Below are 27,795 nucleotides of genomic sequence, written 5' to 3' on the forward strand. Positions count from 1 at the left end.
AAGGGAAAAAGGGAATTGGGGAGATTGGGATGGCAGAATTGCCGGGGGAATGGGAAAGAGTGGGGAACGCCCCACGCTTTCCCATTCAAGCGGAGCCTTTAGGCTTGGAAATCAGCTTTATATATATCTATTATGGCCTATTAAATTGCTAGTAGGAATATATGTAGTAGTTATTCTCTCGTAATGAGCTGCTACTCACTCAGACATTCATCGTCGACCCCATACAGCTCTTTTTTACAGGAAATTTAGGTCGTGCGGTGACCCCGTAAAGACGGCTCTTCCAGCCTTGCAATCTAATTGGCTGAGATATAAAGCATGACATAACATGGCGTTCCACGTGACCTGTTTAAGTCTATGGTCGGGATTTGCCTGTGTTTTTTCACTATTTAGGCGTTTTCAGCCCCAAATCATCGCCCTACGAGATCTCAGGATCTGGGGTAGCCGGTTGAATCGGAAGTGAATTATAAAATCCCATGTTTTCAAGCGATCCACTTAAATCTGATGCAACTCTAACCCAGATATACATTCTCATAAACATAATATAAAGGATTTCTTCGCTAAAACAAATTCCCGGCAAAATGACTAGAGCACGTATCTGAAATCTTTGTTCTCAAATTCAGTCCGGTCCTGCATCCCGGCTTCATTACTTCTAGCCTTGTCAGCCGGACCGTAGCGTGAGTCACGACGGCGATTGACGATAAACATGTAGCCTAGGCTCATTAGCGCCAGTTTCCAGAAAAAGGGACTTGGATCTTACCAAGCAATAGAAGATGGCATGCTGCCTTGATTGCGTAGCCTACTAGCAGACCAATCGTGGCGCCCTCGTAGCGAGGGGCCTGCGATGGCTTCACCACAAAGGGCCCCGCAAAGTTACCCCAGCAATAGGCAGTACTACAATAAGTTAGCTCAAATAACATATATAAAGCTCAGACTGGGTACCACTTACAACACGAGAGCGTTAGCCATAGCCCGGTGGGTATAACCAGCCATATTGGAGGAAATGGTCACCAATGAGACCGTGAAGCCGACAGATTGCGCATTTACCAGCCAAAAGCAAACCAGTCTCTGCCATTTCTGCTCTCTGGGAAGATAAGCCATACAGGCGGCAGCAACGGTGCAAAGGATATTGGCAGCAGTCGAGGTGAGCAGTCGGGAATTGGGTACGTTCAATGTGATAGTGCCACCGATAATCAACGCAACGATAACAACTGCATCACCAACGGATTTCAACTCTGTAGTCATCGTTTGGGAGAAGCCCATGTCCTTGATAATGATCGTCGAGAAAGAGTTGACAACACCGTTGGGAATGGCAGCAGCAAACACGGAGATAAAGAGTAGGATGGCCTTTGGATCCTTAAACGCGACCATTCCCTGCTTCGTGTCAAATGCCTTGTTTTTGATACCAGTTTCGTTACCGGCGACACGCTTGACCGCAATGATGCGCTCAGATTTGGTCAAGAAGAAGGCACTTGAAGGCGAATCAGGCAGAACGAAGAAGATCACAAACGCCCAGAGACAAGTGGCGCCTCCGAGAATATAGAACAACAGCTCCCAGCGTGCTGGGCTCATGTCAACGGGAAGCTTAGTGATACCGAACGAAATGTAGGATCCGACAATGCCCCCCCCAGCCAAGTGCTGAGTACCATATACACTGGCGAAGAGGGATTTCCTGTCGTGTATACCAGAATCCGGTCATGAGGGTCAAGCCAGGTGTGACAGCGGCTTCAAAGATACCCATTATGAAACGAACACCCAAAGCACTGGGGAATGTATGGCATTGGGTCATGATAATAACCATCAAACCCCACATCATGCAACTCACTCCCAATACACGTTGAGCAGGGAATCTTCCAACGAGCCATCCACATGGGTATTGACCAAAGAAGTAGCCAGCATACACCACTAAAATAGATTAGATTTTCATTTCCTAGGCCAGTTCTTTGAAGGAGAAACATACTTGCTGAAAGGTAATTAAACTGTTGACCTTTCAAGTTCAGGGTCTCCTGGTATCCGAGTAGGTTCGCATAATTCAAGGCCGTCTTGTCCATGAACTGCAACGCTTGTGTGACGAGGAAGATAGGGAGTACAACGAAATCAATCTTCCATCTGGTTTTGGTTTCCTAGGAGATTCTCGATTAGAACTCAGCTGCAAGACGGCCGGGAAAAAGCCCACTCACCTCCTTTGCAGTGAACTCAAGGTGCAATCCTTCTCGATATTCCCTGTATCCGACCGCATTTTCCTAGAAGAGCGTCAGACCAAACCGCCATGAATGCTCTTAACATAGTTATCGTACCTCGTAGATCGAAATCGCCTTTGCTTCCTCGATATCGTCGTGAAGAGGATTCTGCAAAGGGGCCGCCTGCTCAATATGGATATTGTCGGATCTTTCCTGCTTTGACGACATTGCAAAAGGTGCAAGGTAGTATTGCAGGCTGAAAAATGGTTTACAGCGTGCCTTTTATCCGAATTATCTATCTGGAACCAGTAGGACTTATAATCCCAACATTTCTCCGCATTCGCAGATTACGGGGGCCAATCCCCAGAAACCGGGCAACTTCCGTGGCCACCTCGCCTCCGGCGGATGCCCGCTGTGTCTCACTGGTCAATTCCAATTTCGTTGGAAAATTAAACTGTGATAAATACGATCGGCAGTTTTCCATAGTATTCATATATCTGGAAGGCTAGTACGTGAACCTTTTTACTTTTACTTTGTTTTGTTACCCCATCTATCATCATACAATGCCACCTTCTAGTAACGTCGACCAAAGCAACACCTGGTTGGCCCAGCCATCAGGACCTTGTTGTCTAGAGGGAACCCTTCACGAAGGCACTTCACGTGGGCGTTTTATAACGGTTGCCGGTGTAGAAACTTACATCGTGAAGCCTAAGAAGAGCAACACAAATGGCCATATCTTACTTTACTTCCCTGACGTATGGGGAATGTTTCCGAATGGTCTCCTGGTGATGGATGCTTTTGCGGACTCTGGCTATCTTGTACTAGGGCTTGACTACTTCAGAGGTGTATGCTATTCTCGGATTTTTCATCTTTTCTCGACCAAGCTGATTTTTTTCTAGGATCCGGTTTGGAAACATCGTCGCGATCGTCATGATAGCTCAAATCCAGACTTCGACTACGAGGCCTGGAAGCGAAAGCATATGTCTTTTGCGGATGAAGCAGTCCCACGGTGGATCGATGAAGTGAAGAGCTCGTATGGCCAGACATCGACGAAGTATGCCTGCGTTGGGTATGTAATTCCCTGCTTTTGTCAATTTTTGGGTTAGCCCTGACCTCAAGCCTTGATTCAGATATTGTTTTGGTGCCCCATATGTCTGCGACGAGCTGGCCAAGAACACCGTCAGCGCTGGTGCATTTGCACATCCGGCCTTTTTGAAAGATTCTCATTTCTCAAAGATCACCAGTTCGTTGCCCTTGTTTGATTTACTCACCCTGATTAAGATACTAAAATATCTCAACAGAGCCACTATTTCTGTCTTGTTCTGTAGAAGATCACACGTTTCCTCTAGAAGCCAGACAGGCCGCTTTAGATATTCTGGAGGAGGGTCAAAAGACCTATCAATTCCAGATGTTCTCTGGTGTATCGCACGGATTCGCTCTACGAGGCAATATGAAAAACCCCTATGAACGTAAGGAATCATTCTTTGCTATACATTCACCGTGGATCTTGAAAATTAACATTCCCCAGGCTACGTAAAGGAACAGAGTTTGAAGGTAATTGTAGAATGGTTTGACTTTTGGTTGTCGCAATAATTTAGGCGATGGCATTATCCTATAGATTGAAATTGCTATAGAACGTAACTTTACTTGAATAAGCCTGAACGAAAGTATTCCTATGAAATGGTGTGCCATGCCTTGTTCCCATGACCTTTTAAACTTTCCCACACGGGAGATAAATGTAGAGATAGTGAAACTAGTTTGAAGGTATTGTAACACGCGCTCAAATTCTCACTGGTGACAAAGCCTCTATGATCATTGGGTTATGGATAGACCGGCCCCAGGCTACAACCCACAGGAGTCGGCATTAAATCCACCCGAGTAGCAAACCTAGGCCTAGGGGATCCCGATGTCAAACCGATTTGCCGTTTAACAATTCCCCAGAGAGACCAAAATTGAGCTTTTGTGGGGTCTCCAAAGCCTCTTTGACAGTTGGGGCCGGGGAATCGGCGGATGGCCGAATACGCTTTACTAACTTCATGGCCACCGGAGGATGGCCGCCTACTGTTGTACTCATGTTCCAAGGATGGATGACTCTTTATAAAGGCCCCTTGCAAGGAACCTTATTCCTAAAAACTCCAAAAATCACTTTGTATAACAATATCTTTTCAATATGACCGCTGCTAAAGCTTTCGAATTCACTGGTGAGGTGGCTATGGTCACCGGTGCTGGATCTCGTATGCCTGGTAAGTTCAATTCGATCTATTGCTTTATTATGCAAGTTAATACTCACAAAGTCTAGCCGAGATTGGCAATGGTCGTGCAACTGCTATCTTACTCGCCAGACAAGGTGCCAAGGTGGCACTAGTTGACTATAACGCCGAATGGGCTCAAGAAACTAAGCGCATGATTGATCTTGAGGGCGGTGTGTCAGAAGTCGTACAGGCTGATGTAACTGATGAGGAAAGCTGCAAGAATGCTGTGGCTAAGACCGTCGAGCTGTTCGGAACTGTGAACATTCTTGTCAACATTGGTGAATTTCCATTCGCACCTCGTAAATTCTACGGAATCTAATGAAAACTACTAGTCGGAGTTGGCGGTGCCATGGGAGATGCTACCAAGCTTGATCTTGCAGCTTGGGAACGCGACTTTAAGATCAATGTCACCAGCATGGTACTTATGAGTCGTCATGCCATTCCTGAGATGAGGAAGAATGGACGAGGTGCCATTGTTAATATGTCCTCAGTCAGCGGTCGTAAGTCCCCATTGGCTCTCGGTTTCTTGAATATCTCTGACATGAAATAAAGTTCTCGGTGGGAACCCCAGTCTTTTGTACCCCACAACAAAGGGTGCCATTATTCAAATGACCCGTGCCATGGCTGCCCAGCACGGCCCTGAAAATATCCGGGTTAACTGTGTTTGCCCCGGAATGGTGTTCACCCCAATGGTACGAGGGAGAGGCATGACGGATAAGATGCGCCAGGATCGTATCAACCAGAACCTCTTGAAGCAGGAAGGTACAGGATGGGATGTTGGTTATGGTATGAGATTATCCCATCGGACCAGTACATTTACTAACATTGAATGAACAGCTATTCTCTTCCTTTGCAGTAACGAGGCGAAATGGATCACTGGCTTGATCATGCCCGTTGATGGCGGCGTAAGCTGTTCCCTTTTTCAAGCATACAATGAGACTCAATCTAACCTCTCTTCAATAGACCACCGCAGGAAAAGCAGACAGACCGGCCTTGAAGTCTGATACCCTCGCCGAGCAGAACACGAGAATCCCCAATAATGCTTAATCAATAGCCATATTATCTTTATTAGAGCTTTGAATAGAATAATTTAGACAAATTCCATTCCATTTCAATTTACTCTAAGATAAGCTTCATCACAAGTTTTATAAGTAGACCGATGGTCTTTATACCTTCTCGTTATTGCTTCACTTCGTATGAACATTCAGGTTGATATTCTCTTACATATCTCTCAGCTAGTGTAAGATGGGATATGCTATATGGCTATCTGCGTGGGCAGATGAGGGGAGAGAACGAGAGAAAAACACCACACCCGCAGGGTGCACGTATCGTGTGGAGCGTAGTAGGCAGAGCGATCTAACTGAGATACAAACAATCGACTACCGTAGCCATACGCGAGCGAGCCCACCGAGGCCGCTGAAAGAGACGAATTTCGCGACACGAAAGGTGTGTGTATTCTTGGAATGCTATCGCGCGAACTAGATAACTATCTCCCTGAGAGCGGGCACCTTGTTGCTAAAATTCCGATCTTCTGATTCCGTTGTTGAGAATGGTTCCCCCACTACACTAGGTAATATCCAATCGTTTCCCTTTGATACATCCTCTACCGAATACAAAGAGCGGCCTAGAAGAGTCCAAAGGGTCGTTTTAAACTCCTGATTTTCCAGAGACGATTTACCAAAAAAATCATTGGCTCGTTCAAATCCCAATTAGGTCTCATACAAGGTTTGCAACAAGCTCATCAACACTCTTCATCTCACGAGCATTGTTTTCTCCAACGTCCAGCGCCACAAGTATCCTACTTACACAGTTGTACCCCGCAACCGTGGCAGTAAGCTCAACAATCTCTCGGTCTGACAGCTCTGCCTTAACAAGTTGCTGGAACACATCATCAGAAACAGTGACAGCTTCCGTCATAGCGTCGGTATAAGCAAGAACAGCTTTCTGCCTAGCCGTGAGACTCGACGACTTCCAGGCATCGATGCTTTGCTCGGTCGCTTGGCAGGACGATGGAAGTGATCGCGCATCCTGCAACGCTGACGCTTTAAGTCCAGCCTTCAAAGCAAGTGGAGCGTGAATATTCCATTCGTAAACGGCATTGTTCAAAATGGCTATGCGACTGATGGAAAGTTCCAACAAAGCCGGATCCAGGACTGTTTTCGAGCGAAGTGATCCAATGAAGTGGTTGTAGCCATCTGCGACAGGAGGGGCATGCAACAAGGAAAGATCAAGTGCAATCAGGGGCCTTGGTGTACGCCTGGCAGCGATGCGACTGTAGATTTCATGTGTCTCGGGGCTCAAATCCCCCGGAGTCTGAGGGGCGTAGGGAAGACGCATGTTGGTTTGGAGAGATGAGGAGTCAAGAATTAGATCCGAGGAGACACTCTTCATAAGACTCAGGGGGTAAAGTTGATGTCAATGATATGGGCGGTCAAATCACCTATAAATTGCTTTCTAACGCTTAGCCGACATTTATCTTGTGATGTATATTGACTTTCTGTATGATTATATCCAGCCAAGCACATTGCGGCCATTTTCCGAACCTAAAATATTGGGTCGAGGGATGAATTTTGACTCGTGGCGGAGAATGGCCGGGTGGCGAATCCCCGGCGAACGGCCGATACCCCAATGATCTCAAGATAAACTACCACGGACTGCTGCAAAGCTTATGGGACGCCTTCAGAGGGTTTCTCATGCATCATCTCTGAAAACTGACATCTTCCTGTCTGGGATCTTATCAAAGCTTCTGTGATAAATTATGGAATCCCCGAAGCGCAAGAGAGCTCGCAACGCGTGTCAGAGATGCCGAACTCGCAAGGGGAAGTGCACAGCAGATTTTAAATTTCCATGCAGCAGCTGTTTGGCTGTAGGGACGCCGTGTTTCGTGGTTAAGCGAAAGCAACGTCCGTCACAAGCGGAGCGCAGGTAAGCCTAAGGTCAGACTGGCTTATTGAAAGAGAGGAAGGCTAATGCTCACCCAGAGGTTTACCTTTGAAGGACGCTGCAGGTACAGCTAAAAGCAGAGAATCAACAACCATAGGCAAAAAAACTCCTGAAAATAGGAACTCAATGCCAGAACACGAGGAAATTCTCATACCGGAAGACGCTTCATCACCGGCGCATAAGACCCGGGCATCACACGCCAACTGGGATTCAATGTCAGAGAAACCACAAAGCTATGCAAGTTTTTCGCCTCAAAAGTCGGCAGCGGAAGAAATACACGATACGAGAGTCGATTCCACCATACACAATTCATCTGGTTCAGCTGCATTTGCTGCCGATCTTCGACTCGCCTCCTGGCTTATGGTTTGTCCATTACCACTTCAAGATAATATAAAAGAGGGCTTAACATCCGTCATGTCGGGGAGTGAAGCCAAATCAGAGACATTGCCGTCTCTGGTACTAAAGTCCCTTGATGCAATGTGCATGCGCGTCAAAGAGCTATATCCGGGCCTTGCTGATGAGTGTCATCATAGTACGCATCATGATCGATGTCCCTGCTATCCGAAAGGTGACATTTGCACGGCTCACACACGATGCCAAAACGCTTCGCGGGCGAAGGAAAGACGGGAGGAGAAACTGTTATCCCGGTGTGAAAGAGTACTAGAGCTCTCTCTAGGGGTATATGATACGGTGAACAAGGGAAGCACCCAAGAAATTGTGGCGGGGTCATCGCCTTTTCATGGGGATCTCTCGGTCGCAAGCCCACAAACAGTGAGCTCAAGCACCCCTTTTGATGGATACCAGCTGTTTCTGGATAGCTTTCCATCTAAGTACACACATCCTGGTCAGCTAGTTGGTCAAACAACGATACATAGGGACTTCTGCTCAGGAAAGGGGCCGTTGGACTCGTTGTTAGCCGACATAGATTGGTCAGCCCAATAAAGGCTTGCCAAATTGTAATTATAATTTGAGTTGGAAGTTTCAAGTGATATAAGTGCCTTTTACAGAGATATTGTTCTGGTATGTCTTCGTTACTGTGGCTGAGGTTAGATGTATGTATGGTTAGGCCGTGGAATGTTCGCTTTGATGGTTTACGGCAGTTCAAGGCCCTCTTCCTGTACGTGTGTCAACATTCCATGCGATCTCGCTTGGTAGGTCGTGTTCAATACTTTTATCTACTCGACAGTTTGGATATCTAAACTCTCTTACACTGGCACATTCATGGACACACAGGCTCTTCGAATTTTTCAAGATACAAAAAATATGATTTTTTGACACGACTTATGTATGTGATGTGCAAAAGCCAGTAAGTATTCTAGGCTTGCTCGTAGAAGATCACTCCAGATCACTGGTTTATCAAAATCAAAGAAACGGGTCGTCTAGCGATCATTTCTTGAACTGGCGCAAGATCTGTGCAACATCCGTAGAGCTGGCAATCTCAGAAAAACCAGTGAAAGCCTTCTGGGCCCGTTCCTTACCAATGTGATTACTGACATGCTCGAGAAACTTTTCCTTAAGCTGTTTAGCCGACAATGGCTTCTTGATGCTGCCCAAAGCCTCCTTGACATGAACCTCCAGTTTAGTACCATCCTTGAACTCAGCAGTGACAAAAGCCTCATGCTCGCTCACAGCATCGTCCGAAGTGACACACACCTTCTTACGAAGACTCACAACGGTGGAGTTCTTTACAGCTTCATCAGTGAATTGTACCGGAGTGGCTTCACCAAAGAGCAATGAGACAGCAGCGGCATGATAAACACTGAACTTTCCATCAAGACCAGTCTTTGGCTCGGGGTTATCTGTCAAAAAGAGCACTTTGGGGTTTGTGCGGGCCGTGACATTCACAATACTGGTAAGATCAAGCTTCTTTTCGACAGCCTGGTCATGGATCTGAATCCAACCATCAATGGCAGCGTGGATAATCCGGTCACAGGGGAAAGGTTTAAATGTATTCTTGGTAATTTCCCAAACATTACCCAGCGTGGTGAACTCCTTTGTGACGTTATTGCGAGTGCTCACAACATTAGCCCAGCCTCGCTCTGCCTCCAGTCCCTCCAGTGAGCTGCCGAACCCATTTTGGGCGAGCACCGCTGCCAAGAGACCGGACTGGGCAGCACGGCCGACATGGAATGGCTTTGTGTCAGTGCCAAACGACTCATGCATTCCAATAACTTGAACAGCGGCGATACTGATTGCGTGCTGGAGCTTCTCGAGGTCGAGGCCTATGAGTTTGCCAACAGCAACTGCCGCGCCCACCGAGCCAGTGGTACTGGTTATATCTGCAAAAGAGGTTAGCATTTGATGGTTTAGTAGGCTTTCTTTGAGGTCATGACTTACGCCATCCAATGTCATAATGCTCAGGGTAGACAGAGATTCCAAGCTTGCACTCTGCCTCCACTCCAGCAACAAAGGCCGTGAGGAGGTCTTCACCAGAAACAGGAGCTTTCCACTCGGCAACCGCCAGTAGGGCAGATAAAACAGGACCGGATGGATGCACAGGGGTATCGGCATGCGTATCATCATAGTCATCGACATGGGAGGCAATACCGTTGACCAGAGCTGCCGTCTGGATATCGACGAAGGCGTCAGATCCCAGAATAGAAGAATTGCCTGCGTTTTCTGGCAGCATCGGCGTTACAGCATCATATGCAACTCCCGCGGGGGGAAGAGCGTACCCGCCAATAGCACAGCCAGCCCAGTTGTAAATACTCTTGACCGCCATGTCGGTCACGGGCTGGGTAAGGTTCGTGTACTGAAGGGCCAAGGCCCATGTGGCTAGATGCTTGGTCGCCATGTTGATAGTTCGTTAAATGCAATTAGTCTTTGGAAGTACAGCTAATAGATGGTCACCGCCCTCCCATTTATACCCAACTACATCATACCGAAGGATGGCAGATCTATACTGTTTGTGAAATCGCGCAAATTCCGCCTGCTCCCATCCCCATCTCAAGGCCGGCAGTTCGCCGACAAGTTCCAAAGCGCCGGAAATGTATCTTTGAGTCAGTCGCGTTGTCTGGGGATGCGTTTTGAGCCAAGTTCGCGGGGAAAGTGTGGGGAATGTAGGTCCCCTCGTTTTGGGGAGTTTTAAGTTAAGTTTGGAATAGGGGCGCGAATCCTGGCGGAAGACTCCCGGTGGAAGGAATAGCTATTGAGTAATACTGGCGGGCAAATGCCGGAAGGTGAACTCGCGAGGTAGTGAATATGCTTTCCGATTCTTTACTGTATCTGTCTCTACGGCGAGATTCCTGAACCTTTTTTCTCGTTCGGCGCCTCTACAATGAGAAATAGCTATTACACTATGGATGTGCTATAGTGCAGACCATGAAGTCGTCGGATTCTGGATTATCATCGTTCATGCTCTAGCCATTGTTCCGCGATGTAGCACTAAGTAATGACTGAATGTTTCTGCAATTCCCCCTAGACTACAGCAAAAGTATCATTTTTAGCACACGTCAGAGAAGTACTACGAGGAGGAAACCTTTTCCCTTATGGAAATGAACTTATGTTGGCCGCTCAAAACTACTTCTACATCCGATCAGAGCAAAAGCATAACTTCTCAATTTTTGTACAAAACCAAAGCTGATATCCATTCAATTCACGACAGCTCTATCTAAATTGCTAGGCAGTAGTGGACTAAGATAATAATTCTAGCTCAACCAGGTAGCCTCATATGGCGATGCGTTGTCCGGGTATTGAAGCGACGCAACAAGGTCCAAAGAATGGTTAGAAGGAGTCCAACCCAAAATGAACATCCATCCCTCAGAGGTGTCACTAAGGTACATATAGTCCGTCAAACCCTCTGGATCACAATTAGTCTCGTCCTCCCAAGGTGCGACGCGAAGACCGCCAGCAGAACCAAGAGATACGGGTGCCTCGTAAAAGGTAACAGCATCTTCCTTTGTGAGATATCCCTCGTCATTTACCTCAAATACAGCGGCGAACCCGTTTACCCCGGGTGATTCCCAGCTGCGAGTGGAGACGAAGAGGTATTTGCCATCTCTGGAGGGTCGGACAGTATTACTGCGGAATGTATAGTGACCTCGAAGACCTGTTTTTTGAGTTAAGACATCCTTTTTTTTTCAAAATCTCGGGATATGCTTACCTTCAGGAATCACACTGGCACGCTGTACATGTTTGAGTTCAGTTTCACGGACTTCGTAGACATCGAGCCATTGGGCTGGAATTAGAATTATTAGTTGGCGCAAGCTCAAATCGCAAGGAAAAATAACTGACTATGTTCGGTAACCTGTGAAACAGCAAATTAGTTGATTGATTGGGTAATTGTTTTGGATCATCAATCACATACCACGTAGAGAAGCTTCCCATCCTCGCTAGAATACGAGTTGCGAGGACCATCACCCTCCGTTGGGCTCAGATTGATCGATAGAAGCTGAGCAGTGCCATTATCGGCAACATCGTACATGAAGATTGAGTTCATACCGCTACTAACAATTAGCCAATGTCGGTAATAGTTTGGGGGCTGTAATTAACTGACAGATGGGGAACAAATCCCTTGTTGTTCACGTTGACATCGAAGGCATGAGCGCCATGTAACTAAATCAATGAATTCAGTATAAAACAAAGCCCATAAGTAACGGTCAAATTCAAATATTGGCTTACGACAGCATTTCGGGTCTTATCCACACTATCAATATCCTCCACAGGGATAAGATAGAGCTCGTCTGTTTGGTTACCAATGGCCCCATTATCACCTAGTGAATTGATCTGCGCAGTTGGTCCACCAGCGGAGAAAGAATAATGGCCATCATCGGAGATGTAACAGGCCGAGGATGCTGCGAGCCTCTTAGAAATTCAATGTCGACAATTGACTGCAGGTATGAACTTACTGATGTTCTTGGTGCTTAAGTGGGTGAACCGAAAGTCCTCGTCCACACCCCAAGTGAACAACCGCGGAGGCTCACTCATAGTGGTTGCGTAAACCCGGTCTTTGGCTTCATTGCTGGTCACGAATTGGTGTAATCCAAATCCCGGAACAGTCGAATTGAGAGACAGAACTCGGGATATAGTATCAAACGCAAGGAGAAACAGCGTGTTGTTGGTATAAGAACCCGTGAGAAGATGATGGAGCTGCATTTTGACAAGAACAGACGATCTCAGAGGTAAAAGAACATGGAACGTCTCAGCGAATTATCAGCAGGGTGTTGACCTTAAGTATGAATGACTCGAAGCAGGATATCGGAGTCTGCTATACTGCAATCAGCACACTAGCATCCTAGTCTCTTGGCTCCAGCCCTGCGCAGTTTCCCCGGACCCCATGGGCAACACTGTCCCTGGATTAAAATTACGTAATTTGATCTGGGGTAAAGGCTTGAGCGCGGCAATTGCCCGTTCGCATTTGCAATGGGCTCGAACGTGGTGCTCAACAGCCGCAAGGGGCCGGCCATTCTCCGGATACCTCGTATTTTCTTTTTTAACTTCCCCATGGAAATTCGGAAGACGTCGCAAACCTGCCGATCTTTGCATGACTGGGTAGGTTCTGTCCCATCTCTGGGCAACCGACCACACGCAAAGGCCTTTGTCGAATATACCAACTATCATATTCCTAATCCCTGTTTGAGTTTTCTCCCCTCTTGTCTTGTCTATTCTGCAATGTTCCGAGAACTCCCTGGTGTACCGAAACAAGGCCCGACGACGATTCTATAAAGCCAGGAATCCCACTCAATAGGATTTTCATCTCCCCATTGGGAACCCAATTCATCTGTACAGAGAAGCAGCATAACTTAGATAACGGCCGGCTGTACACAAGCAAGGAGCAAAGATAAAGTGAAAGTTTTGCAAGAGGTCCGCTAGATGTTCATATTAAAACAGAAACTGCGACCTCGGTTCGCGATAGCTTTACGATAGCTAGGGAGGAAGACAGACGAAGCGAATTCGTAACGGGTAGGCGAGTATTGAATCGCCCTCAGCAAATACTTCTCAAGTGGGTGAACACTGCCATCCATCCTGTAGCGACACCATTTATGGTGTCATAAATGCAACTCAACATACCGTTTTTTAAGGGGATGACAAAGCCGTTGAACGAATACTTGACAAGGCCAGCAGATCTATTTAAAGTCGTTGAAGTCGACTGTTGAAAGACATCATGAAAGGTAAAATCCCCCAATAATGGTTCTGCCCACTTTAAATCGTCGACTCCAACGGGTTTTTTTCCTTATAATTTTCCAACGATTCTCGGTATTCAAGCGTTTCCAGGATTCTCAATTACATCAGTTCAACTACCTCATTAATAATTTCAAAGTTCGGCTTAGATTGATATTGCTCAACTCCTTTCAACGACCTTTTTGGATACTCATTACTACAGACATTCCACGGTGAAAAGAGAGGCTGGTGAAAAACAGAGGCTGGTGAAAAGATCTAGTTAATTTAGTTGACGCCCATCTTTGAAGACGTCATTCGTATAAACATATTTCAACGATGCCTTCACTTATTTCGAATAGTCGACTCCAATAACTTCTTTTGGCGATTTCGTTTAACAACTTCCCAATAATTCTCTTTCAACGATACCTTTTATATTCATTTCGATCCGCGATATGACCTCCACGTTGACGTGACGATGCCATGCCACCAAACTCACGTAGCCCTCAAGGCTATGGTGTACCTTTTTGCTGAATGAATCTAGCCTACATGTTTTTGGTGAATGGGCGCCGCGACTCGCGCTATGGTCCAGCCGACAAGGCTAGGAGCAACGAAGCAGGAATGTAGGACCGCACAGAGTTTGAAAACACAGATTTCTGTTACGTCCTCTAGAGGAATCGATGGGCGAGGTGGTATTTTGCGCTTCTTATGAGGCGTGATGGAAGAGTAGCAACTAGGGATAAGACGTCTACAAAGTTCTCTGAAGACCCCTACTCTTTTGTGTCAATATTGCACACATCATACAAAAACGAACTCACTTCGTCCACTCCACTGAGGTTATCATCTAGTGCGAAGCTTTCTTTTCAAATTCATTTTCGACCGACCAGATACCCTTGTACACAGGAACGCCATAAGATTGAAACCTTTGCAAGATTTCGAGTCATCTTACAGCTCCCGTGTGAAAGGATTATCCACGGGGATAACATCTGGGCTATAGGCAAGATCAGCCAAATACACTCTACGAGACCTCTAAGGAGACAGGAGGTTGGAGCGTAATGGGTCAGACTGTTTTCTCTAGTCTCTGTCTTTGTGGTTTGGCCTCTCAAAGTTTTACCTTTCGGAGTTCTTGACGTGGGACGAGAATGAACGTAGCTTAGTGCGCTGAAACTCTTTACAGCGGGTTTCACCAGCTCCCCTCTTAGAACGCCATACACATTTCCACAAGCTTTTGTCTTCCAACGGGTCGCCAACTGCATCGCTAAACTATCCAGCCCTTCTGGTTCCGCTACTGCATCGACAATGCCATCTTCTAAAGCCTCCCGGCCAGTGTATCGGTATGCCTCTAGAAGAATCTTGCGCGCCACTTGCGGGGACAGTTTTGACCGGAGGAGGGAGCCCATGCCGTCAAAATGAAGCCCCAAATCAACAGGTGGCATACAGAAATATCCTCTGCGAGAGTTCATTATGCGGTAGTCGTGTGCTAGTGCAAATACACAAGCTCCCCCAAATGTATGGCCCGTGATACATGCGATAGTTGGGTAAGGAAAATCGAGCAGTGTGTGAATAAGCTAGAGCAGGAGAACTGGTTCAGTTTCAATTCCTTTGCATATTGCTCGATGGATAGTCTGCTTACTGGATAGAATCCATCAGAACTAGCAAATGGATTAGTCTCGCGTTCATCCAAATCCAACCCCTGAAGAAGAGAACATTGTTAGCTACTAAGTGTATCACATGCTTCCTAGTAGATGTCTAACCGTTGAGAAGAACTTGGTGTTACAGCCTCGCGTGATGACCGCTCCTTCCGCATCTGGTCCAAGCTGCTCCTGAATCTGGCAGAACGTTCGAATCAGTTCTTGACATAGTGCGGAGCTCAGCCGGTTCTCTGGAGCTTTGTGTAGGGTAATGACGAAGACGTTGCCGGTTCGATCAACGGAAAAATCAGACGAAACCATCTTCAAGAAGAGCAATTGTTCTTTTCTCCTCCGTTCCGTATTCTTTCGACGGAAATTCGAAGTAAAGAATGACGAGGTGCTGGTAACACACGGGCTCTCCAAGGACCGTGCTCAATTGGAGAATCGCCGAAATCCCTAGTGCTTCTTGGCATTGCCGGACGTAATCCCGGACCAAAGACCGAGCTGAGGACTAACCAAAGCCCGAAAGTTAAACTGTATATCGTCTCCCTCAATCATCCTCGTGAGTGCGGTCAAGAATTGAATGACAGCTATGGCAAGCACCGTTAATCTCGAGTATCGCGGTCCAGTCGCAATCATCACTCTCGACAACCCGAAGAAACTCAACGCGCAAAGCAAAGACGGGTTCTACCAAGTCGCCAAATATCTCCGCGAAATCTCGACACGCGATGAAGTGACTATCACTGTACTGACAGGTGTTGGACGATACTTCTCAGCGTAAGGATTTTCCTCATACAGGGAATGTTAACAACACTAATGATCGCTAGAGGAGCCGATGTCTCTATTTCACGCGCCACGCCCCCTGGCACGGATGTTTTCCGCCACGGCCTGCAACACACGGTAGCCAATAACCTCAACATCACGCGAGCCTTTTACACCCATCCAAAGATCCTAGTGACAGCTTTAAATGGACCCGCTATCGGACTCGCCGCTGCACTGATTTCGTTCTCCGATTTCATATACTCAGTCCCTACAGCATTTGTAATGACACCTTTCAGCAGTTTGGGTCTGGTCGCCGAAGGCGGAGCAAGTTATGGATTCGTTCAGCGCATGGGAATTTCAAAGGCCAATGAAGCCCTGATCCAGAGCCGGATGATCCCAGCAGACCAATTACTCAACGTGGGATTTGTCAACAAGATCATCTCACCAGAAGCATTTTTGGAGGATGTCTTCAAAGAGATTGATGATACAATGGGATCTCACTTGGTTGGCTCAAGTATGACGAAAATTAAAGCTTTAATTCGGCTTCGTCAGAGGCGCGAGATGGATGAGCAGAATGTTGCGGAACTATTTGAGGGATTGGACAGACAGGTTCAAGGTATTCCTCAGGAACAGTTTGAAAAGATTCGGACCGGTACGAAGAGACACAAACTATAGCTCAGACGCGGACAAGGCCTTCGGTCATCTGGAGAGCTTCAAAGGATAATATTTATATGTTGCCAAGTGAACGTACACGAAATACTATGACAGACGATAGGTGCCATCCAGGTGTGAGGATGCTCAGATACTCACAGAGATCAACGTAAGGCGTAGCATACGAAGCAAAGGAAGCAGTAGTGGTTCGACGAAAGTAATAGCTTGAGGAGAATAAGAAGGAAGCTAGGATAGAAGGCTAGATACACAGGTGTATGGCGTGGATGCCTAGAGTGGTGCCGTAGGCATAAGGCATCCACGAATGGTAACAACACCAGTTCGTTACAATCCTGGTAACAATGTAATCAATACGAATTTGAGCGGGTTTATCATCCAGTTCGGGGGTTCTTACTATTGAGTTGCTGCTTTTCATCTGACGCCTTTCATAATCTTCGAGCGTTACGACTATGTACATATAGAAAGGGAAACCGTACATTTGGCGGGAGGTCGTAAGACAGGCATTCCTTTAACATAGTGGCAATACCAAAGACTAAATCTGAAAGACCAGAGAGATGGTATCATCAAAAGAAATATTCTTTCTTTCTTCTATAGGTTTTTGCTAGAAATTCCTTTTAAAATACGTTTCTTTGCGGTTTAGAATTTTTTCTCATGGTCTTTCTTCCATTCCATCCTGCGACTAATAGGATTCTTGTATAGTTTTGCTACGGTTTTAGACTTGTAATTAGAATTGGTCGATTACAGTCTTGCGCTGCCAAGTTCTTCTAGTACATCTATCCTGGGAGGGTATAAGTCGCCATGCTGCAGATATTCGAGATGGAGGGAAAGGGCATCGGTGATTGGTGGGATCAGACCCTCCTACTCCTCTTACCCTCTGCCTCTGATAAACGCAAGACGTCTACTTGTACTTTGAGGGGTTTGATTGACTGAGAGCTAGTTTGCCTATATACAACAGAACCAGAGGGCACCCTTCGTCTCTCCTGTCTCTGTATTGACAAAGCTGGGACAAATCTAAAATTTGTCGTTCTAATTCGCGGTGTCTGGGCTCATCATCCCTGCTAATTAACTGGTCGAGAACTGATATCCTCTACCTCGGCGACACGGTCTTCCTTGCTAGTGGCATGAAACGAGCCAGCATATTTCCTCTCCAGGTCCAGCGAATTGAGGTCACTATCCCTTGGTAGAGAACGTGCGTTTTTTACTATATTAAACGTCCCCGACTGTTGGAAGATGTCATCAATCTCTTCCAATGATCTTCCGTTTGTCTCTGGGAAGAAAAAGAAGACGATTGGGATAAAAGACGCAGTGAGGACTGCGAAAATGATCCAGTAGTGGTTTTTGAGATGCACTGTCCCTGGTGGTGTTATCTGACCAACCACAAATTGCCCTAACCACTGGCCAGTTACGGCCACGGCCATGATAGGCGAGCGCATCTTCGTCGTGGCAATCTCGCTTGCGTATAGGAATGGGAGACCGAGGAATCCAATTGAGTAGGATGCCGCATATAGAAAAATGAACGTTGTGGACACAGCTGCTAGATGTTTCTTGTCGCTTGTACTGGCCATCACAGCCATTGAAATGCACATCCCGGACGCACCAAGCAGGAACAAAGCACGCCTGCCAAATCGGTCAACCAGCAAAAGAGGCAAAAGTGCTCCTAGAGTGAACGTAGAAACAAGCCCCGCACTGATCAAGTGGCGGGAGGTGCCGGTGAATCCTAGATTGCTAAACACGATCGACGTGTAGAAGATCAATGCGGAGCAGCCACACCACTGTGTCATGCTCTGGGCTAGGGTAGCGAGCACAGTGCGATGAATATAGCGTTCTTTGCTGTTCCTGAAGAACAAACTAAAGCTCCCCTTGCTGGCCTCGAGCTGAGAGTGGATATGAGTGATCTCCGCATTCACCTCGGGGCTATAGCTAGGTTTATCCATGACTGCTGCCAGAACCTCTCGAGCCTCTTCAAGCTTTCCTTTTCGGGCGAGCCACCGAGGGCTTTCTGGCATAAAGCCCACAAAGACCAGCGCCAAGAGTGCAAAACAGGCCGGGAAAACAAGAGTGACCCGCCATTGCGCCGAAGTCTTCCAGGCCGAAAAAAAGCCGAAGGTAATCCAGCTCGGAAGTGAAATGCCAGTACTGATGAAAATGCCCTCCATGATGACGAACTTACCCCTATGCTTTGTTGTTGAGCACTCTGTCTGCCACACGGGAATACTGACTGAAATGACACCGATGGATGCACCGACCAATAGTCTTCCGACAATGAACTGGGGTAATTGAAAAGCTGACGACTCAATTGAGAGAGCGATTATCGAGGAGACCAGTCCACATATAATAGTTCGAATTCGGCCAATTTTATCCCCATAGACGATACATGAGAGGGCACCGAGAATGGCGCCCAAATCGTAACAAGCAGTGACAATTCCTAGCAATCATTAGCCACTGTCTATACGATGGGATTACTGACTTTTCATGCCTAAATTGATAGAGTTTTGAGACTTTGCAGTGCCGGCCACGTTGACTGTATCCAACGAGGGGAATTGCTACTCAGAATGTTAGCTAAAGAGCATATATCCCAGTCGAGCCGACAGACTTTCACAAATGATTCAAGGTCCGTAATACCTCCGCTTGATCCGTTGTTGTACCCAAATAGCATGAAGCTAGGCATGACAACAAGCACAACCATAGCTACCTTGAGGCGTAGGCCTCGTAGACCCAGGCCTGGGAGTGATGGGGCCATTGATGCAAGTGATTGAATTCCGGATTGATGCCTTGCTTTACATGGTATCATGGAAACTGCACAACATTCGCAGACTTTATATTGGTCGTCTACATGAACGCCGGGGTTTCGGCTAGGGATTGAACGAGTGTGGGGTGAACACGGGGAACTCGGAATGCGGGGGAAACGAAACCCCGGCACTACAGGAATGATGGGCCATCTAAGTTTTTACCCCCTTGTAGGTAAATTACCAGACTCATCATAATGTCGGCGATACGAGTTTAATACCGGCCCTGCAAAGCAAAAATACAGTCTTATCTTCGTCTACCAAAGGCCTTGTATCCTGGACAATGGTCGGTCCCAAATAAAACCGGCAGTCTCTCTGATAGTATCGGGCAATTTTACATAATGATGGTTTGTTAGGTGCTCAATTCAAGTTAAATTAAATTCTGAATTCAGCATCTCCAGTACATGGTCAAAGCTATTAGCGCCAAGTTCATCTGGAAGTGTGGAGTCAATCACATCCCATGCAGCTCGGTTTACTTTCGTCGTTGGCTCCTTCGACCTTGAGTTCACGTCATCAGAGTTTGAGAACCATTTAGGTGCCTCCGTATCCATTTGGATCGGAGAATTTGCCGTTGGGCTCAGTATAATGCTAGAGAGCCGGCATGACACTGTAATAAGGTCTTTGCACGTCCTCACCAAAGTTTGGATATCCCCAGGCCAATCACTAGGAGGAAAGCCGGCATTGGTCTCTTCTCTTGTGAAAGGGTCGCAGTCGATACCAGAAATAGACGAAGGTGTTCTAATAGCTTCCACCCAACGGTCACCTGTGATACTCTGGATGTGCCTTAAGCTGTCTTGCAATATCCTATCTTGCGATGGTCGTCTCAGCCTCTGTGCTTGCTCAACTACTTTGAGGCGAGTGATAATATCTTGAAAAGAATCGCGTAATTCAACAGTGAGAGACACCGGACAGGATAGGACCCACGCAGCTATTGTCTGATCAAAAGAGGTCGTATGATTTTCTGATGACAAAGAATGAGGTGTTGCTGGGGCTCTTGCGTGTCGCGCCGACTCTTCATGATCTCTAGGGGATTTAGATTGACATGGAGACGCTCTAGAGTATGGCGAACTAGGTGTTGTCACGCGAGACCTTTTGCGCTTAGCTTCATAACAGCTTGCGTTTGATCTTGATCACAGGTCAGGCCAATCAAAGATTCAGGATTCCGGGAATACGTGACTCACCCTCCATCGGCCCTAGGTATTCGGCGCTTCCGTCGCACGATGTAACACGCGGTCTTGTCGGTTTCACAGTTATGACAAGGAAAACCGCATTCCACATTGCATCGGACCTTTCTCGCTCGACAGTTGGCACAAGCCACATTTCCCCTCTTTTTCTTTAGGGGCAGAATGGGATCGTTGCATGTTCTATCCATAGTTAGAAGACTAGGGATGCTATGGAAGCAAACAAGCACCATGCAAAACTGTATATGAGATGATGCTGTTTCGGAAAATCCACCTCAGTAATGATATAAAAGTGTTGGTTGAGACACGGCTCGGCGTTATTACGTGACGGCAAAATGCCGATTACCGGTTTTCGGGGATCCATAGAGTAATAGCGACATGGATGAAGTCACCCAAGAGCTATTGATAGGCCCGGAGATATGGAGCATTGTCTCCTCTCAAACTCTACTGCGAGGTTGAGTCAGCCTAGGTTTGCTGCGTCCTGCGGCGTACGTTCTCTATGAATGGTTTCGGGGTTTCGGCAGCCCAACGCCGTGAGCAAATTGAACAAAACCCATCTATTCCGGAGTTTAGCTTTTCTGATAGGCCATTACTTAGGGGTTCACGATAAAACGATAATGCGATATGATAACGATCTTGGCGATAATTATCGTTTATCGTATCGTTAGGTGTTCAGGCCGACGATACGACAGGTAATTATCGTGAAAAATCCGACGATGCGATAACGATAACTATATGGCAAAAATCCGACGATAATTTGTCGTGAACAGCCCTACCATTACTAGCAGATTATAGAGCCCCAAATGAAACGAACTTGTCTTGGAGGATATAAGCTCGACCACTGCCTGTGAACAAGGGGCGACTGAAGGTGTTTCCGTGCTTCCTAAACCAACGCACAGATGACTCGCGGGAGGGATTATTAATCAAACAACGCCCAAGGACGGACGCTTAGCTGATCCTATTGCAAAAAAAAAGCCTCACAAGTAGCTATTTGTCTAGTAGAATAGAAACAACAATGCAGACTTGGCAAGCCAATATGCGTATTGATGAGGGGGGGGCTCAACCTAGAAATTACAACTTCGCTCTCTCCTTCTGACTCCGCCCGCTTAGTTGAACCTCTGGGACCTCCATCCAGCCCGGTACCGGGAAAAGCTTTGGTCCCAGTATCTTCTTTTGAATCTTGCCTGTGGGTCCCTTGGGAAGCTCACTATCGACCACCCGCAGCAAGGTCGGCAGCTTGTATCCCGGAAGCTTTTTCCTTAGGTCTGCTCTGAGCTGGTCAATGGTGAGTGTTGCCCCCAAGCCCCCAGATCTAGCTTGGTGTGAATCCAGAAGAATAGCGGCAGCAACTCTCTGACCAAATTCCTCATCTTCCACCCCGACAACTGTAGCTTCCGCTATATAAGACAACTCCAAGATCTCACGCTCGACCTCAAGAGCTGAAATTTTATAGCCACCAGACTTGATGATATCGACACTCGCCCGGCCCACAATAAAATAGTAGCGTCCCTCGCGTCGGGCTATATCCCCAGTCTTAAAATACCCATCGGAATCATGAGCTGCGCATGTGGCCTCGTGATCGTAAAGGTATCTAACAACGCAACATTAGGCTTGTGGAGACATGAAGAATATGTAGTAGATACGTACTTGGAAAACATCCAGGGGGTTTTCACAAGAAGTTCACCATGGTCCCCCTCGCTGAGCTTTAGGTCCACACCTGGAATAGCTGTGCCAACCGACCCCGCTGGCAGATGGGGATCAAGCTCGGCACCGATTTTAATACAACCAGGGAACTCTGATGCACCATATCGAGCCAGAATTGGTCGCCCCCGCAAACTTGTCCAGAAGTTCTGAACAGAGTCAACTAGCGCGCTAGATCCACAGAGTAATGCCCGGATTTGATTGGCTCCAGTGACATACTCTTGCTTCTCAGTTGCAGGAAGAGACGCGATATGGTTCTCAAAGTACCATTTCATCCTCATGTATATAGTGGGCACCCCGGAGAAAACGGTAATTCCACCCTGTTTCCATCGGTTCCAAGCCCAGGCCGGGTCGAAACTGTCAGTCTGAAACTCGATACATGCGCCATAGTTCAAAAATGGAAAGAAGGATGTCCCAAGGCCTGTTGTATGATGTACCGGGAGAACATGCAGAATAACATCGGAAGGAACGATGTCATAGCCGTCACCAATGGCGGTAGCAGTCTCATAGGTATAAGAGCGACGCATGACCGCGCCCTTTGACTTTCCCGTTGTACCGGATGTAAAGATGACAACCCCAGGAGAATTGCCGTCGAGAGTTTTAGTAGAGGATATAGTCAGATCATAGGGAGAGATGGAAGCTTCCTTTGAAAGATGAGGTAGAACCTCGAAACACTGGATATTTACGCCTTGGTGGTTGACATAGTCCTTCACTGAGTGGGCGAGCTTTCCTGCGGCGGACGAATGAATTATAGCGACCTGTCGAGCTTTCTGGACAAAGTAGGCAGCTTCTTCAACGGGGTTTTTGGGTGCTGTATCACCGTTAGAAGACATCCGCTTCGGATTTTCAGTTCAAGCTCTTCAACGTACTCATCGGCACTGCTGCTGCCCCGAGGCTGTGCACTGCGAGGATAGCGACGGCAAATTCATAGCCACCTGCGGCAAGCACACCTATGTACACCTCCTCTTCCCTATCAAGGCGCTCCAGGACGGTGCTGCCCAGAGATGATTCCAAAAACCCTCGATAAGATAAAACGTCTACCAAAAGATCTCCGTAGGATTTTTCGAGTTTGAGAACATTGTCTCGGATGGCTAGACGGCTGCGACGGGCGTGTCTGAGGAGCTTTGCGAATAGCGGGCTATTGGGTAGGACATAACGGCCGACGTGAGGGGGAACAAATCGAGTGCGATCTTCGTTGACCTCTAGTGCTGACGAGCGGGATGTAGTACTCATGGTTGATATGCCAAGCAGCAAAATTCATTCGTTGGAAAATGGTTAGAGAAAGGAAGACCCTCGATTTTTGTATCTCTCAATCTTTCATTGCAAATCGAAAAGACTGTTCATCATTCTGACCACCGCAGGAGCTCGTCATGCGGCGTTTGCTCGGTGTTTTGGCTCCGGAGAAATGACTACAGTGGAACCGCACAGGGGCCCCGCAATCTCCGCGGCATTCGGGTAAGTTCAACTTCCTCAAAACGCCGAGACCACTCCAGTCGGAAAATAACCAAGGGTTGTCACGGAATCGATGTGTCAAAGCCTAGGGTCAGCGAAAGTCTGGTAACTATATGACGAAAATTGCTAGACTTGGCAATGGTGATGATCTCCGGAACATGCAGCATTGCCAACATTTGATCATAACATACACTTCCTACTAGCTTCTCAAGCAAAGAAACGAATTAAATCACACAGATGACGAAAAGGGGCTATTTATCCCCCTCGGAGCCAACTCTCTAAGCCTTCGCATAAGAAATCTGACGACAACAGGTCCGGTAAGCCCGTTTCCGCGAGGTGTGTAAATGGAACAGTGCTATCGTCTTCTGCAAGATTGAAGTGTGGAGGAATCAGTAGGTCCTGGTTAACAGAGTAAGGCGCCAAGGGTAGGCTGGCTCCCTGCACAAGGGCTACCTTGTCGCAAAATCGCGAGTATGGCTTCCACATATGGCATAATTCGAGCGAGTAGCCATCAAAATAGAATTGTTGATCCGGGGTGAGCCACGATGTCTCTACGGCGAAGGATACTGCATTATGTTTTTGCGAGGTCAGAATGGACTCGAGTGCCTTAGACCCTCCAATAGCTGATTTCCATCGTTTGCTGAGTTCTATGAGACTCAGCCGGAGGATCCGGAGATCGGTTTGGCAGGCTTCCCATAGCTCTGGGAAAGGTCGTAAAGATATGAGGAAAAAACTTGCAGCAACACAGTAGCGATTATAGATGGGGGCAAGGTGGCCGATATCATCGCGCGCAAGGAGTTCATCAAAAATTCCAGCGACGAAGGATGCGGCGAGTATAGATTGTGCTGATACGGTGCCCTTGGTGCTCGGGCGACCGACGATGGCCAAACCTATAAAATACGGGATATGGAGTTGGCGTGTATTCAGGTTGTAGGCCGAAAGTAAGTAATCGTCCGTGTCAGGCTTCTGATACGAGATCTGAAGACTAGGAGGCAATGTTCTGGGCCAGCGGAAGAGGAGACTCCGGAAGTGGTCCTTTTTCGCTTGCGATAAGGCGCTGCGAGAACAAGATTCTGTTAAATCTCCCAATATACAGCAAATGCTTGCGTAGTGTATGAACAGTTCAGCGCCATCTGCTGAAGAGTCTTCAAAGTCGGATTTTAGCAAAGGGCGAACGTTGACGTCTTCGGGGTTTATAGCCCGCGGGCGGCCATGAGCCACTGACATGAGCGCGTCTCTGACCTTATTATAATTACTATCAGTGTCTGCTCATTGGGTGTCAAATTCGAATTTGCCTACCATTAGGCTCCACCAGACCCGGCGTCTCACCGAAGCATCATTTCCCACCCCAGGATCTCTATGAAGGCCAACTTGATGTGCAATTCCCACTCCTATCTTGAGCCAGAACTCTCCTGCATCATATGAAACGTGCTCTGGCCCGTCAGGGGTATACCATTGTAACATGATTGTTGCCTTAATGACAGTAAGCGGGTTGGTCTCATGATTCATGAAGAAAAGAGCTTTTGCTCTCTGGTAGAACTGCGCTGGAGTTGCAAATGCGAGAATCCCCGGAGATGACGAAGCCCTGCTCGCAGCCAAAAACAAGGATTGACTAAGAAGAAGTGACGAGTTGTCCTCGGAAGAGAAATCTAACTCTCCGTGAGCAAGAATTGGCGTCCAGGGATAGCAGAACCGCATAAAACTGTCAATAAGAGCCTGTCGGATGGACTTTACAGGTAAATCAAATGCGTTGAACATGGTTAAGACCGAATCACCTATTCCAGATGAGTCTTCGGGCTGATAAGGCGGATATGCTCGAGAGGAAGTTTCGTCGATGGGTGTATCTTGGCTCAGATAATGTGACCGACCTATGTACGTGGTAGATCCTTCGTGTGGTTTGTCACTGGCCTGGACTGAGTGTGGCGTTTCAGCGTAATTAGTAGGCCCCAAACTCTGAGCTTCCAGGTGGTACTCAGACATATCCTGATGCCCAATTGGCGAGTCGTGCTGCGAATCCGCGACACTGGTGTATTGAGGTGGCCGGGCGTTCAGAGAAGCATGACGGGATGCCCCTGGGCATGATATAGATTGCAAGCTCTCAGAAGCCAACATTGATCGCTCTCCCGGCCGCCCAGGTTCTGGGCCGTCTGGTAAGGGTTGACCAGTGGGTCTCCTGGGTCTTTTGCGTGTCCGACGGCTACGGCACATCAGTCACGAGTGGAGCGATCAAGCAGGGCATGAGAATAACGCACATACACTCAATCCCTTGGCTTTTGCACGTCTGACAAGAGCTCTCGCCAGAGGAGAAGCCGCATTTAATCTAGAGTCTTTGTTAAAAGGCGTCGAATTGAGCTGGACTAGGAAGTCGTATGACCAGACCTTCTTTCTGTTGCAATAGGCGCAGGCTTGTGCCAGTTTCACGGTAGACATGATCACATAAAATACAGTAGCAACAAGGAAGATGATCTTGGAGCAAGACAGCGAGCCAAAGAATGCGGTGCACCGTGTACCGTGTGTGGGGCGCCAAATCACGTGGCCTCTGTCTCGGTCCTGGTCTCTCGGAGATCCCCCGCGTCCGCTCTTCATCTGCTCCTGCCCCGATCTTAAAGACTTTTCAGCGCTGTTATAGCCGAGAAGTTGCTACTGGAAGTTCTCTTCTCCAAGCGAATCAATCGTTTCTGATGGTGCGACATCAGAAGATAGTCTGCCCTGCCTAAATAGTATATTCGGACCCGCCCCCAACTAGGTCACCCCTCCATATTTTTCGATCGGGCTTTTTAGAAGTTTGATTAGAATCATCTGAACTATCCTCCTATCAGGTTTGTGTCACGGGATTCGTGTCGAAAATTGGTGAGCCTTAGGTCTAGGCAATTACCCTACTCTGGCGATTGAATCCTGGGGCTATTGACCTCGTTTCAGTTATGCTATCTGCCCGATTTCGGCCTGATTCCTACGTGATCACTAACGTAATTCACTACCGAGTGAGCCACTTATGTGAAGGGCTGTAGCGACAACTATTCAATTGGGGCTAGGCCTGCATGCTGTTTACAACAATCTTAAGGAAAGGAAGTTATATGTGTGCTGTTCGCCTTAGTTACCCCGGAAGAGGTCACGTGCCAACACGTGATATCAGATCGGGCCCGGCCCGGGCCCGTTACACTGTTTCCTGGGGCTGAACCAATCTATAGGATAAAGCCAAAGACAGTAACTAAATCCCCTGCTTTAACACTCCGCCAAGAAACGTATACATACTATCTATGTTGAAAGAATTCTTCAGAGAGTGTATTGTAGGAATTTGTTTCTGCTACGATATAGAGGATTATGGTCAATAAGCGATAAAGTCGAGTAAGTAAGCGCTAGAGAACATCTACCGTACACAATTAGGTCATATATTTGCTTAGGCTCCTAGGAGCGATCGTAGGCAGCATTTCATCGGATGATGTAAAACCAAAAAGAAGCGTGTTGTGGGGCAGCCGGAGCATCCAGGGTGAGGGGTCAGGGTGCTCAGGGAGCAGCTCTGGGAGCAGCTCTGGAGTACACCGGGAGTACTCAGGGTCGCTCAGGGTCGCTCAGGGTCGCTTAGGCTTGCTCATGGTTGCTCAGGGAGCAGCTCAGGGCGGCGGGGGGGGACTAGCTCAGGTTGGGCTCCGGGAGCCGATCGCTTCCCGAGGCGGCAGTGTTGCCGTCACCTTTAACGTGGAATACCCCCTGCCCGCCATCCCCCCCCGACCCGCCACCCCCAAAACACCATAGTCAAGGCAATAAATTACAACTCAATATCTCAACAACACTTACTTTGTAATAGGATTCTGGATAACATAGTATTATTTATAGTATTACTTCCAGGGTTATATGCTTGGATATCCCTAATTTAAAATTTTACTGTCAAAATATATATTTATGATATATTGAGCAAAAATACTCCGTAATTTTTGATATTATACATAAATAATAACTTAAATGATCACAGAAAAAATGTATTATTATGTCACTTGAGAATAGCCGCTATGCCAAAATTTAAATCGAATAAAGGTGTCGTTGTGTTGAGATAATTTTATTTCTTAACTATGGTATTTGGGGGATGGCGGGCAGGGGGTATTCCACGTTATTACACTCTATACATGTCACGAGACTCCCTATATTCT

General features: G+C 47.3%; 11 protein-coding genes across 11 annotated transcripts; 3 read left to right on the forward strand and 8 right to left on the reverse strand.

Annotated features, from left to right (window-relative positions):
• Nucleotides 1-582: 582 nt before the first annotated feature.
• N7481_002954 (Major facilitator superfamily domain general substrate transporter) lies at nucleotides 583-2,405 on the reverse strand (the record flags this gene model as incomplete). Its single annotated transcript, XM_057262173.1, has 7 exons — nucleotides 583-710; nucleotides 758-891; nucleotides 947-1,559; nucleotides 1,651-1,902; nucleotides 1,958-2,120; nucleotides 2,178-2,240; nucleotides 2,295-2,405. 7 exons carry the CDS (start codon nucleotides 2,403-2,405, stop codon nucleotides 583-585), a joined length of 1,464 nt encoding a protein of 487 aa, XP_057123834.1.
• A 335-nt stretch (nucleotides 2,406-2,740) lies between these two features.
• Nucleotides 2,741-3,714, forward strand: N7481_002955 (Dienelactone hydrolase; the record flags this gene model as incomplete). Its single annotated transcript, XM_057262174.1, has 4 exons — nucleotides 2,741-3,022; nucleotides 3,077-3,246; nucleotides 3,308-3,420; nucleotides 3,479-3,714. The coding sequence occupies 4 exons, from the start codon at nucleotides 2,741-2,743 to the stop codon at nucleotides 3,712-3,714; spliced, it is 801 nt and encodes a 266-aa protein (XP_057123835.1).
• A 633-nt stretch (nucleotides 3,715-4,347) lies between these two features.
• On the forward strand, nucleotides 4,348-5,476 carry N7481_002956 (SDR family NAD(P)-dependent oxidoreductase; the record flags this gene model as incomplete). The annotated part of the gene is made up of 6 exons (XM_057262175.1): nucleotides 4,348-4,420; nucleotides 4,477-4,707; nucleotides 4,762-4,929; nucleotides 4,982-5,215; nucleotides 5,267-5,334; nucleotides 5,393-5,476. 6 exons carry the CDS (start codon nucleotides 4,348-4,350, stop codon nucleotides 5,474-5,476), a joined length of 858 nt encoding a protein of 285 aa, XP_057123836.1.
• A 669-nt stretch (nucleotides 5,477-6,145) lies between these two features.
• Nucleotides 6,146-6,766, reverse strand: N7481_002957 (carboxymuconolactone decarboxylase family protein; the record flags this gene model as incomplete). The annotated part of the gene is made up of 1 exon (XM_057262176.1): nucleotides 6,146-6,766. The coding sequence occupies one exon, from the start codon at nucleotides 6,764-6,766 to the stop codon at nucleotides 6,146-6,148; it is 621 nt and encodes a 206-aa protein (XP_057123837.1).
• Nucleotides 6,767-8,758: 1,992 nt separating this feature from the next.
• N7481_002958 (MmgE/PrpD family protein) lies at nucleotides 8,759-10,166 on the reverse strand (the record flags this gene model as incomplete). Its single annotated transcript, XM_057262177.1, has 2 exons — nucleotides 8,759-9,651; nucleotides 9,710-10,166. The coding sequence occupies 2 exons, from the start codon at nucleotides 10,164-10,166 to the stop codon at nucleotides 8,759-8,761; spliced, it is 1,350 nt and encodes a 449-aa protein (XP_057123838.1).
• An 853-nt stretch (nucleotides 10,167-11,019) lies between these two features.
• N7481_002959 (lactonase family protein) lies at nucleotides 11,020-12,466 on the reverse strand (the record flags this gene model as incomplete). The annotated part of the gene is made up of 7 exons (XM_057262178.1): nucleotides 11,020-11,420; nucleotides 11,475-11,549; nucleotides 11,606-11,618; nucleotides 11,679-11,814; nucleotides 11,868-11,926; nucleotides 11,993-12,165; nucleotides 12,220-12,466. 7 exons carry the CDS (start codon nucleotides 12,464-12,466, stop codon nucleotides 11,020-11,022), a joined length of 1,104 nt encoding a protein of 367 aa, XP_057123839.1.
• Nucleotides 12,467-14,413: 1,947 nt separating this feature from the next.
• On the reverse strand, nucleotides 14,414-15,420 carry N7481_002960 (enoyl-CoA hydratase/isomerase family protein; the record flags this gene model as incomplete). Its single annotated transcript, XM_057262179.1, has 4 exons — nucleotides 14,414-14,497; nucleotides 14,617-15,036; nucleotides 15,102-15,161; nucleotides 15,223-15,420. 4 exons carry the CDS (start codon nucleotides 15,418-15,420, stop codon nucleotides 14,414-14,416), a joined length of 762 nt encoding a protein of 253 aa, XP_057123840.1.
• Nucleotides 15,421-15,691: 271 nt separating this feature from the next.
• Nucleotides 15,692-16,536, forward strand: N7481_002961 (enoyl-CoA hydratase/isomerase family protein; the record flags this gene model as incomplete). The annotated part of the gene is made up of 2 exons (XM_057262180.1): nucleotides 15,692-15,876; nucleotides 15,927-16,536. The coding sequence occupies 2 exons, from the start codon at nucleotides 15,692-15,694 to the stop codon at nucleotides 16,534-16,536; spliced, it is 795 nt and encodes a 264-aa protein (XP_057123841.1).
• Nucleotides 16,537-17,588: 1,052 nt separating this feature from the next.
• N7481_002962 (uncharacterized protein) lies at nucleotides 17,589-19,270 on the reverse strand (the record flags this gene model as incomplete). Its single annotated transcript, XM_057262181.1, has 3 exons — nucleotides 17,589-18,955; nucleotides 18,998-19,073; nucleotides 19,124-19,270. The coding sequence occupies 3 exons, from the start codon at nucleotides 19,268-19,270 to the stop codon at nucleotides 17,589-17,591; spliced, it is 1,590 nt and encodes a 529-aa protein (XP_057123842.1).
• A 2,298-nt stretch (nucleotides 19,271-21,568) lies between these two features.
• Nucleotides 21,569-23,431, reverse strand: N7481_002963 (uncharacterized protein; the record flags this gene model as incomplete). The annotated part of the gene is made up of 3 exons (XM_057262182.1): nucleotides 21,569-22,088; nucleotides 22,145-23,009; nucleotides 23,068-23,431. 3 exons carry the CDS (start codon nucleotides 23,429-23,431, stop codon nucleotides 21,569-21,571), a joined length of 1,749 nt encoding a protein of 582 aa, XP_057123843.1.
• A 474-nt stretch (nucleotides 23,432-23,905) lies between these two features.
• Nucleotides 23,906-25,762, reverse strand: N7481_002964 (fungal specific transcription factor domain-containing protein; the record flags this gene model as incomplete). The annotated part of the gene is made up of 2 exons (XM_057262183.1): nucleotides 23,906-24,892; nucleotides 24,950-25,762. 2 exons carry the CDS (start codon nucleotides 25,760-25,762, stop codon nucleotides 23,906-23,908), a joined length of 1,800 nt encoding a protein of 599 aa, XP_057123844.1.
• Nucleotides 25,763-27,795: the final 2,033 nt, after the last annotated feature.

Source organism: Penicillium waksmanii (assembly GCF_028829765.1).
Source record: "Penicillium waksmanii strain IBT 27052 chromosome Unknown utg000004l:1.0-5674109.0:1.0-5678898.0, whole genome shotgun sequence".
Lineage (NCBI taxonomy): Eukaryota > Fungi > Ascomycota > Eurotiomycetes > Eurotiales > Aspergillaceae > Penicillium > Penicillium waksmanii.